Below are 12,546 nucleotides of genomic sequence, written 5' to 3'. Positions count from 1 at the left end.
CATCAACAGCGATCTGTTTTAAAACATAACGATTGAACATTCGTGTTATTGTAATAGGAGATAACATAGTTTCTTACACAGGCCAATACGTTATTCAGACGTACTTAGCGGTTGTTCGACACGATACAAACACCTTCATTGGACGGTTTTTCTGTCTCCGTATTTTTTCTTCCACTTAAAGATATATTGCCTGCTCAAATGGAATAACATGAGGATTTATTTGATTAATACAACCATAAATCATAACTCATTTCAACAAAGTCTTCGGATATTCCTTCAGTTAACTTCATTATGTGTGTAGAGAGAAAACAAAACAGATAGTTTTAAATATTACTTATCTATGCATAAAACCCTCTATCGTATCTCTTCTATCAAGCGTTCTTGATACCATCACTGTAATTACGCAGATGTCCAATCCGATTAATTACTTACTTCAAGTGGAAAACATATCATTGAATCTTTGCCATACAATAATCACATACTTTTTCGGATCACTAAATGTGTTATCATAAACAAGCAATTTTAATTAAACTCAACAAAACTTCAGTGCATCATGATTACTTGAAAAACTATAATTTGGCTTTAATTACAGCCCAAACGGTAAGCTTTTTACTCGTTTAGAACGGTGCTTTATACCTAAAACACGTGGTCACACAGAGTTTTTTTTTAAAGTTTGCATCTTAACAGAATGTGCATCTGATATTTACATCTGTGACCGCTTATTTACTCTTGAATTCGTAGTTTGTTTTTGATTTGTCTATGTTTTTATATCCAGTGCATTCTGTTAAACTAAAATCCAGAAATGCGTCATAAGTAGTAAATACCTTATAGAAATCTCTGCATAATTGCAAAGATATCTCGCAACTCTATGACAGGAGCAAGAAATGATTTCTGAGTATTTAATCATGTTGCAAGTTAATAACAGAATTGGAATTGAATGCAAATTTGCGGTTTTGCCGTTAGTTAATTTTAATGGTATGCTAGTAAACTTCATCTAGGTATTAATAAAATGTTTATTATCAGTCTTGAACAATTTAATCTACTCAATACAACATATTTTTAAACGGAAGACTTTAAAATTATTCATGAAAACAAAATAACTGTTAACTGTGTTTAATTGATTATTTATTTAATAGTGTATGAAAATCTCGAAGAGCATCGTGTTGTGTATGAACCTTGCACGAAGAACTCCTTACAAAGAAATGGTACCTCATTTTAGTTTGTTATTGTACTTATGTCTCATATATACCAGCAGACAATTAAGTAGATTTGGTTTTAGCAAACAAGAGTAGTCTTGGCATATAACATTATCTAAACTGTTCCCTTAGGATTCACTGTATGTCTTCGGCTTTGAAAGTTTCAAACTAAGTATCTTCAATCAAATATAAAAAACACTTCAAGAAAACACCACACCAAAATGTTTTCATCTCTTATGCGAAAAAAGGGACAGAGCTCCTTCGTCTGTGGTCTAACTCATTTAAGTTCCGTACGATACCATGATTACAGTTTGCTTTTAAAATCTTATCAAGTGCTTTCTTGTTAGTATTATATTTTCTGTATTATGACGATGTACAGTTGTATAAGTCTTAATAATCTGTCTGTTCTGTTTTATTCTGTTCTGCTCTGTTCTGTAACGCTGTATTTAAAACAACATTGACGCGTGTGTATGTAAGTGTTTTTTTTTCATATTTGATCCCATCTCAGTTACTTAACTACTAAAAGATATATAGCGATAACGATAATAATACAATTCACTACAACGCGCTATTTACCTTAAACTTTGATCTTTGTTGAGACTGTGGTCCAAACATAATCATTGAATTATATTAAACTTTTTTCATGACGTTTGCCAGAAGGCATGTGTTTCTTGATTGCTATATTATTGTAAATAACTGCTCATGGTCAATACATTCATGTGATGTATTCTAATAGTTTATTAAAACCAAACTTATATCTGGCATGTATATACATGTACCTTACCAATTATTTAAGCCATTTTAAATGTATTTGTTACAGGAAATATGACGATAAAATAACATTAATAGTAAACAGTTTATATCAATTACTACATACTTTTCGCGTGCTTGTGAAATTTACGACATCTCGTTAAACATCATAATCTTGTTCAATACAACCAGACACGCAAGCAGGAAAACGTAAAATATATTATGTTTTCTCATAATGACTGACAAAATATAATTGTAGACATTCAGTCGACGTAATAGGTTTGTGTCATTCGGGTCTGAAATTAAATAATAAAGTCAGGCGAGTATATATAAATCTATCCTGATCGAATACCATATTTCACAGAATCTATGTAATATTTTTAATCGTTAATGTTTTGCAACTCTTAATCCATTTGCAAAACAGATACACAGAATAAAGCATAACAATACAGGTCTCTATTATTTCTGCTGTCCCGTATTTTATTAAGGCCGTATAATTCGCAAAACACAGTAAAGCATATAAGTAATTCTTATGGATAATCGCCGATGATGCTCTTTATCAATGTACGGATTCATTGAAAGCACATAAAACTTGAACAAGAGCAAATAAATCTTTGATGAAAGATCAACTGACAGAATAACTTACTTTGACCTCACATTGGTGTGGAGTGATGTGACAAATACTGGATGTCAAACATATGCTGAAAATAATTTTTTAAATTAAGGTTATTAGTGTCCGAGATCTTAAACGGAAACAAATAGTTATTTGAATGTCAGCCATTGCCTCGGAAACCACCTATGTGGTATTCCTTGACAATACCTTTCAGCTAACTGGGTGGGCATTGAACCATAGACCGCCCGGTCATTAGGCGTAGGTTACCTTATGCTTAATCAGGAAACATACGTGCTTTGGAATTGTTCATCAAAGTAGGATGACCGATTTTGGGGTTTGAACTACATGTTGATCTTAAGTTTAAGCTGATTTATTGTATTATATAATGCTGTCAATGTTGGCTTGATAAGTTTATCTACGTTTGTGTGAACAATGTGGGATTGACACTGTTAGTAAAGTTAACGACGTTCAAACGTATCAATTAAACTTCTAGAAAGTGACCAGTCGTATAGATGTGTTATGAGGTTGGTTTACCAAGAAAACCTTAAATTTGCATCACAAAGTATCATATTAAACGATAGTTGACTGATACGCGATGACAACTTTACTAAGTGTTATCTGTTAGAAACTTAATATTGACCTACTTCCTCTTTCATGTATTGTTCATGTTTTTCAAGCACACGCTTTCATGATATAATCGAATGAACATAACACATCGACGTCAATTTCTAATCCAACTTATACTGCTGAGAGAATATTTCGGTGCGTTAAGTTCAGTTAAAAAAAGAACGTTTGGAAGTTAAATATGCGACGCATACAACAAAAGAAATGATACAGAACTTGCGCTGTGTTAAATACGTACTAGATCGTTTGGCAGAGTATTACGTATTGTCATTATGCTTTCCTTGGTATCCTAAGTGTTTTGTGTAATACTAAACTAATTTCACAACGCCAGAAGCCCCGAATTTTACTTAAAGAATGCTTACAAATTAATTACAGCATGCCAATATAAAATATCCTACTGACCGCTTTAATGAAGAAAGCATCTGTTTTATTATTTTATTGCACGGTATAATTCAATTAGTTTATACATGAAAATGACAAAAATATGTGCGAATCATAGTTAGTGGTGGACAGGCGGGATACATCTTTATTTCAGTGTAAGATCGTATAATAATTTCACGAGTGGTTGTATACAACAAATTCCACGACTGAACATATCTGTTTTTTTTATGACCACCGAATGAATATTAATTCAATCTGTCATTTACAGCAACACATTTACGGGCAAAAGCTTTTTAAGTTTTTTTGATAACCATGTATTTTTAATATATATATGGACATGATTGTGTTCAAAATATTATAATTGTTGCAATAATTAAGTAATGCATCCAAATCAATCTTAAAACAAGTTACATGTTCCTAGCTTAAAGATCTAGCATCTTATATATATTTTTTCTAGCCACAGGAATTTTAAGCTGGTTCGGTGGCTGTGGTATAGTGGGTGGGGTGTCGGCTAACTGGCTTAGTCACTGGGAGGTCTCTGTATTGATCCCTTTAGTGGGTGCATTCTTATGATAATCCAATAGATATACTATGGCGTACCATTTGGGTTGAAAGGCAAGAAGACTTACAAGGTAAAACAAGAAATGTACATCGAAGTACAATAATTGTACGTCGACATACACATATAAAATACACTTCGAAGTATATATTTGTATGTCAAAGTACAATTTGTACTTCGACATACATGTTTGTACTTCGACGTACAAATTTTCTGAACAGCCAATAAAAAAACTCGTATCTTGAGCTGCTTTTCCTTCAGATTTATTCATAATTAATGTTTAAAATCTCTTTTTTAATTGAGGACAAAATGAATAAAAATATCAGAATGGCAAAAAAAACACATAGAAAATTCAAGTAGTTAATGCATTGAAATATATTATATACAAATTTGAAGAAAATTCAGTTGTTACCTTTTTAAAATTGAAATTATTCAGCATATTGTGAGTATTTATTGATCATGCGGGGCGGAGTATCACGACCATCCAGCGCATTACTGTGTAGGAAATTCCCAACGGTAATCAAACAGTTACCAAAAATTTACGGGATAAATAATGTATAATAACCTCCCCGTTGGTCGTATTTTGTGATAAACATAACTTGCATAATTCAGAGGTTAATTCCGCCACGCCAGGTCAATAAATACGCACAATATCTATGAGTTAGCGGTCGATAGTCGCATAATTTGGTATAAATAATAATAATAATAATGTTTAATAAATACGCACAATATCTATGAGTAAGCGGTCGATCGTCGCATAATTTGGTATAAATAATAATAATTATAATAATGTTCAAAGTCAAATATCTCTAAAAGCAACAGATGTAAGGTGTCTTCTGATTGGCTAACACTCAAGGGTCGGTGAAAATTGTACGTCGAAGTACATTACTCGTTCTACCTAGAAGGTCTTGTAGACTTTCGATGTCATGATATGTCATATAGACACTAAGTACTGGTCCTACCCAGGAAACAGTTTGTTTCATCAAATGTCTCAATTCAACTTGACAGCTTGCTAAAGCAGTTGCATTTAGCATACAGTAAACTGATTTATCATAATCAAAATCATGTGATGTGTCAAATCAATTTTGATTGACAAATTTGACAGGATTTTTTTTAATCCAATAAGTTTTAGACTGTCAAATAACCCACACTACGTATTGAAAGCCATACCTGGAACTTTCGTCTGTATATCACTGACTTCATCAGAAGAATGATTTCTACAGTTGGAAAACGTTAACACCACTAATTGTCTTCTTATTTATTATCAATGTATAATTATGTGTAACAGCATAACAACATACTTGTTTCGCAATTAAAATATTTAATAAATACAGGTATCTTGCAGGTTTCTAATTTTCTTTCGCAAACTATTGTTGAATAGTTTAAATTTTGTCGCCACTAAAAAACTAGCCATTTTGTAGCAATTCTAAAATCACAGTCTAAACTGCATACACTTAGCTCTATAGTAACAATTTGAATGCAAATATTAGAATGCATTATGTTATATCATCCATATTTTTTTATTTAAACATTCAAATAACACTTAACACAGTACATATATAAAAAAGTATGTGGTATTGTGTGGAGATACAAAACACTTCATTTATTTGCACATAAAATAATAGTTACAAAATAAGTAAAACTAAAACACTGTCATCAACCTACATTACAAGAATATTTACGTATATGCAATTACAAAGTGGTGTTCTTGTATTACCTTTTACAAAATTAACATTGCTGGTTTTGTACTAGCCATAAAACATTTATCATGGATTAACAAGTAACAACCAATTTGTAAATTACACAATAGAACGGAAACCATATTAATTGCATTATGCATTTACTAAACAAGCTGTTTGCTACTGTTTAGAATTACACTATCTTAAAGAAATGATCACAGGTACTTAGTGCTTTTACATACTTGTGGTAAGTTTTGTATTACTAGTTTGACAATTATCGGCAGACACTTGTCGATATACAGACACAATTTGCATGGGAACTTTCATCTTTTTTCAGCATAATTGCCTTCAAATTGTTAATTTAACAACCCTTTGACATTGTTTGCACATCTGATCTTATTATACCATAGCTGATTTTTGTTTATAGATAAGATATATATAGACTTTTCAAAGTTCTGTAAAAGTTCACACATGTTCCATCCAAGTAAACAAACAGAACCAATAAAGATCACCACAGATAATAACTGTGTGTATAGCTTGGAAATTTTGATAGTTCAAGAATCCCTCCTTTGTTGATTTCTGTAAACCAAAACTGTTAGTTTTGCTGGATAGAATGGCTTGTATGATGCCCAGCTCTTCCCTTGGCAGAACAGCTTCTAAAAACGGAAAACCAACAAATATCTTAAAATTTGATCAATAATGCAGACAATTTATAAATGTCTTGTTTTTTGTTGATTTCGAATCTGGCAGATTTTTTTTACGTAAGATTTTGGTACGAAAATCCAACGGTATCGGATTTTGTGGTTTTAGGCCTAAACTAATTATAGTGATATGTAACCTTTCGGGATATCGGTAAAGTGCGAGCAGACGAGGTGTAAATACGTTAAAAATTAAAGCTAAAAGACTAAAAAGTTAGATCGGAATATCTTTAAATTTTGTGAACAAATGTGTTTCTGGTGGATAACAACGACAACTTATCAGAATATTGCTCATGATCATACGTAAAACTTCTTTCTGAGAGCGAATGGAAAATGCGTCACAAATTCTGACAAATAAACAGTAGGGTGTCGTTATTGAAATACCGCGAGAATACTGGAAGAATAGAGATGCCAACTATAATGTTTAAAACAAATAATTTTTTAACATGCGTTTGTGATTTGTCAGGATAATAATAACAATAAGATATCGAAAAGATCAAAGCAAATAAATTCGACAGAAATCTGAGATTCGGCAATATATTAAAGACGGGTTATGTTTACCTAAATTGTGTTTGGTAAAGACTGTCACTATATGTAGTGAACCAGTCTGCGGCTTATACCCACTGAAGAAGAGCATTAAGGGGAGATAATTGAGTGTTGACTTCATTCTGGAACGGTTGCGAAGAAAAACCAATAATGCGATAATATTTAGTGCGATTCGCTACACAATTATGATGTCATTGATATAACTTTTCCTGAGGTATGTATTTACATGTGAATTAGCATATGTCAAAGTGTTTTTGATTTGTTCAAGGTCATAAATAGCATCGCGAAAATATATGTCGCGTGGCAATTTTTTTTGAGACGTATCCATATGTGGTATTCTTATGTAATTTTATGTCTAAATTCCCATATGTATGAACGGTCAACGCCCGCTTCGCGGGCTTTTGCCCGTATTATTTATGTTCTTTTTACACATCTCCAAAGACGTTTGCATGGAGCGTTATCTGAAGTCAGAGGATTACTGCATAGTGTGGCTTCCTTAAAACAAAGCCTCTTATCGTAATTTAAAAGTGTGTGTGATTGAACAGTAAAATACACGACATTTCAATTATGAGAGATAAACAAAGAAAACAAAATAGTATTTGTATTTTTATTGGCGTTTATTATTTTATTGTAATGATCTAAATCGTTATAAACCATAAATGATATATACTAGCATGAAGAACCAATTAAGAAATTGAATGCGTTTTGACGCTCGGCATCAATAAGATGAATTCGAAAAGTATTTTATTACATGCAATCGTAATTTCGACAAAGGATTGACTTGTCTATTTGAATTTATTCATTACAGTTGCAAATTTGCGATAAAGCGATGCTCGAAATACATCATAGATGGTGCGAACGTGCATAACGTGCAAGTTATGAATACCGATAGCCTTACTTTGGTGATTTGTTTCTCACGTTTGCTGACAAATCGATTGCTTGCGGATATGATTTATGATTTTTAAAACAATGCTTCAAATCATAAAATAATATTTTAAAGATTTGTTTGAAGTGGAGACAACAGGAATCATTACACTCTTAAGGTTTACACAGTTATTTACCTTTAGTCAGTTATTGTGTGCAGATTATTATTATGATATATTAATCCCTTAGCATTGAAGGTATTTAAATACAACGTTGTATATTGATGAAGGACATGGACAGGAAGTACGAGAACCACAATTATCATAGCAGTATTATTTTAAATATTGCCCATTGCTTATTGTATAATATGTGCATTGTGTGGCGCAAGATATTTTCATTGGAACTTTATATAATGTTAGGTGGCTTTTTGAGAAAATATAAGTACATGGACTATACCTATTTCTTTTGTTACTCCAAAGTTATTGTCAAAAGAATGAGTTATTACCTGATTATGGAAGTAAAGGAAGTTATTGCCCTTTGCGTTTGTCATGTATAGCGCCCAATAATACAAGTGTAACTTTATGCAGATCATATCTCATAAGATTTTTTAGGGATTTAAATGAAACTGCATATAATGACGGAAAACCTTGAGAGGAAATTTTCAGTTCAGGAACAATAACTCTCTCTGATACACATTGAGTTTTTGCCATTCTTATTAATATTGTTATTGTGTAATTGTCTTGTGCAAAGCATATTTATTAGTTCCAAATTGAATGTTTTGTAAATTCATATATAATTACAGGGAAAATAAGATTTTTTAAATAAATAAATAAAACTTTTTCTGTTTTGCAAACTTTGAAGGTCAAGATCTCACATTTGAGTCAAATAGATTATTTTGGGCATGAAGCACTGACATTCAACGCACTTTTTGTATAAATATTTGTATCTTTTAATATGCAATCATGTTATGCTGTTTGTTAAGAATTAACTTTTATACATGCAATTTAGGTGACAATATTTGAGTTTCAAAAAATATTTTCTACAACAAAAAAAGTGATTTGCCTTTGAGCTAGGATGCAGTATCTTAACACCATTCCTTTTTTACCATTCCTCTTTTTCCATGCAATGCTACATTTGCAAAAGCAATATGATAGCATTATGTTCACCCATCTATGTCGCTGCAAAGTAGGGGTTTATACACGCAGGAATCAAAACTATCTGTCAGTTCTATGACACACATTTACCACTTCACATTTTTCAACTTCCAATATTCAAACCTGCAAAATTAATATAGATTTCAAATAATGCCCGTCTTATCACTTAGGAGTAAAATATCCTGGTGATTACTTTTGTTATATGGGGGATTGGCTGATCTGAGATAGTATCAAAGACATTGTTTCTTGTCTATATTTTCCGTTTGCATTTACCAATCTTGATCAACCTTTTGTTCTATTCATTTGATTTATTATCATTAGTCCACTTGCAGGCTCTCCAACCAGGGACTGTTGAGCCTAGGATAATACGTCTACGAGGCAGTCCATTCCAAGCAGAAAAGCCTAACACTGCAAATAGCTCAGAAAATGACTTACCAGTACACATGGTGCTGACACGAAAAACGTTGGGTTTGTCTCATCTCAATGAACATTAGCATACCACCACATACTCATACTCTAGTGAATGATGAAGATGATGATTTGATCATAACTAATGTGCAGCTCCGAGATTGATTTGAGCCCTCCAGAGGTCAAGGTCACTCTGAGAGAGGTGGCACCAGAGGGCTGTCGAGGTCGAAAAGGCAAGCAGAATTGGATCAAGGGTAAAAATCAGGTTAAATAGTTGTTTGCATGAATTGTGTTTATTGCAATTCATGTCTGTGTTTTGTTTTTATTTTGATGGTTCATAATTTTAACTGTTGAAATATTATCAGTGCTTTGATACAAATTTATGAAGATATTTAGTATATTAAAGGCATGTGTTAAAAGCCTCTATCATATTCAATTTTAGAAGGATTGTCTTTTGTTTTTTACGTGGCATCTTATGGCTAGCATCATATGAGATAAATTTTTTAAAAATATTTATACATTCTTATACAGGTCACTTATATTAGGTTTTAAAGCCACACATCTTGCATCTGACTTTGAAATGAAATACATGTTAATCAATACATATAGATGCAATTTGAAAGTGTGCAAAATTGTCATTAAATCTGTAGCCTAGTTAGCAAGTAATTTATTATTTTTCAAACAGTGCGGCTTTTAAAACCGAAAGTAGGATTTCTAGACGTATACGTCCATTCATTTCGACAAATGCGATTATTTTTAAGTTTTAAATCGCAAAAAAGACGGACTTCTACCTTGTAACCACCAGATATATTCTAATTGGCATAGATAAAATTAAATCTATAGCCTAGTTAGCAAGTAATTTAATATTTTTCGAACGGTACCGCTTTTCAAACCGAAAGTAGGATTTCTAGCTAGACGTATATGTCCATTTAGATAAACGCGATTTTTTTTATGTTTTAAAGCGCAAAAAAAAACGGATTCTACCTAATAACCACCATATATATTCTAATTGGCATAGACAAACCGTGTTTCTTATTTATACTTGAATTTACTATGCCAAATAAGGTATGTGGCTTTAAACAAAGATAAAGATCCTTGTTATTAGATTGGGACATGGCATGTTGACTGTTTATTAGATTGGGACATGGCATGTTGACTGTAGGCGTCAAACAGGTGGATTCCAGTCAATAACAGAAGTTTGCATTGACCTTTGATGAAACTTAAAATATAGCTAGCTTTCATGGCCAACTAGCCTAAGACTGAATTTGTATATACATTCTCTGCTCAATAACTGTAGTTTGGGTTGATATATTGCACTGAAATTGTGTTAGTGGATAGTTTACATCATTACCTAGCTTGAATGGCTAGTCAGATAAGTGTCAAACCTCAAGGTCAATAAATAAACATCACAAAGTTGGCTTCTAGATAATAAATTAGTTGGCACCGACCAATCTCGATTAAACTTAGGATATATCAAGGTTGCATGGAAACCTAGTATGGAAATGTATAAGGGTATGTCAGTTAAAGGTCAAATTCACTGTTACTAAAAATATAAATATTGCATACACTCAGTAACTTCCCGAAAGCAATTAATAATCCTATTGAATGACATTAAATTAATGAGACACTAACAAGAACTGCATAATGTAAAACTTCACCAACTTTGTAAACACTATCCAAAAAGTTAAAACAATAATTTTGAAAAAAAAACACAAATTAATGTATAGTGTTAATTTTATTATATTTTTTGCACTATTTTCTTTCCTTTTTTCAGAGGCAAATAAGGAAAATGAGTCTGAATCTTCCGATGAAAGTGATGGAAGCAGCTTGTAAGTCACAGTGTATAATCATGGATGGGTTTTGGAAACAATTTTTGTAGAAGTCGAAACATTATAAACATAACTGGTTGTATTAATCATGCATTCATCTATAATAAGTTACTAGTATGCATTTATATCAATATGAGTTTACATGGGTAGTAAAACTAAATTGACGTTTACCTTTTCAAGTAAGCTTTTTCGAGTGACAAAAGGTGCATTAATATCAGAATCACTCTGTCTGCATGATACATTTATACAACTAAATCCCTTATTAAAACTATTAACCAATTCAATATGTTGCTACATATTTACATATTTTTATAACCTACTTAAATATTAATTCAGTTTGTAGAAAGCTGAATAACTGTGATGTCTGCTACATTTTATTAACTTAAAATAGTTACTAAACAAAAAAATTACTTTGTTTCAGTTCTGACAGTGATGCATACTCATCCATTGATGATGACCAGATTTCATTGAAAACTGTGATTGATACGGTCTAATTCAAGTTCCCTTATTACTGGTCCTTGGAACAAAAATATTCAACATGTCAGAACTAGCAACCAGTCTGGGGAAAAAATTGGGCTACACGAACCTGATTGGTTGAGAAACCCTTCGAACTCACCAATCAAATCATTTGCACCAATTTCAGAACAAGAAGACTCGGAAGAAAAAGCATAATAATTCTCTAAAACCTCATAAACAGTTGTTTTGTTATTGTTGAGTTGTATCTGGATTGTTATCTATAGGTACATAAATCTGCAATATGAGAACATGTTTCATTCTCCATTTAGTATTTTGTTATCAATGTATGCTATGCATTTGTTCAATTCTGATAATATTAAAAAATGATGAAAACAACTGGTTTTTGCTGGAAATACATCTTGTCATGTACTTGCTAAGATATGTTAATACCTTTTAATGCATCAGACTCATAAAGGTCATACAATCCTGTTTTTGCATGACTTTTCTCCGAATTGTCGAGGGTATGTTCCTCGTCCAAATGTCAGCGTCTTCTTAATGCACTGTTCAATTTATCCATGCAACAGCTCCATATCTCTGTTTCTACTTCATGTTTACAAATGAAACTTCACAAATGGATTTGAATGGTAGGACCGTGGTCTAGTGGTAGGATGCTGGTCTAGGAATCGGAATGTCACTGGTTCGAATCCCGTTATGACTACGGAATTCATGAGCAAAAAAATAATAATCCCACGCTTGCTTTTCCATCCAAGAGTATAAATGGGTACCTGT

General features: G+C 32.2%; 1 protein-coding gene across 2 annotated transcripts in view; it reads left to right on the top strand.

The window, feature by feature from the left end:
* LOC127841556 (uncharacterized) overlaps positions 1–12,140 on the top strand; it is an 86,662-nt gene extending 74,522 nt beyond the window's left edge. The window contains exon 23 of one of the 2 annotated variants that reach the window (XR_008031106.1): positions 12,042–12,140. Coding sequence is in view for 1 of the 2 variants with exons in the window: in XM_052370473.1 (XP_052226433.1) it covers positions 11,247–11,256 (10 nt within the window). In the remaining variant the exon portion in view is untranslated. Of the gene's footprint in view, positions 1–11,246; positions 11,302–12,041 lie in introns of those variants that run through there. The other variant, XM_052370473.1, reaches the window with a different exon arrangement.
* The last annotated feature ends 406 nt before the right edge of the window (positions 12,141–12,546 follow it).

The sequence above is a fragment of the Dreissena polymorpha genome, chromosome 8 (genome assembly GCF_020536995.1).
Source record: "Dreissena polymorpha isolate Duluth1 chromosome 8, UMN_Dpol_1.0, whole genome shotgun sequence".
NCBI lineage: Eukaryota > Metazoa > Mollusca > Bivalvia > Myida > Dreissenidae > Dreissena > Dreissena polymorpha.
This window is presented reverse-complemented; position numbering and strand designations above follow the sequence as displayed.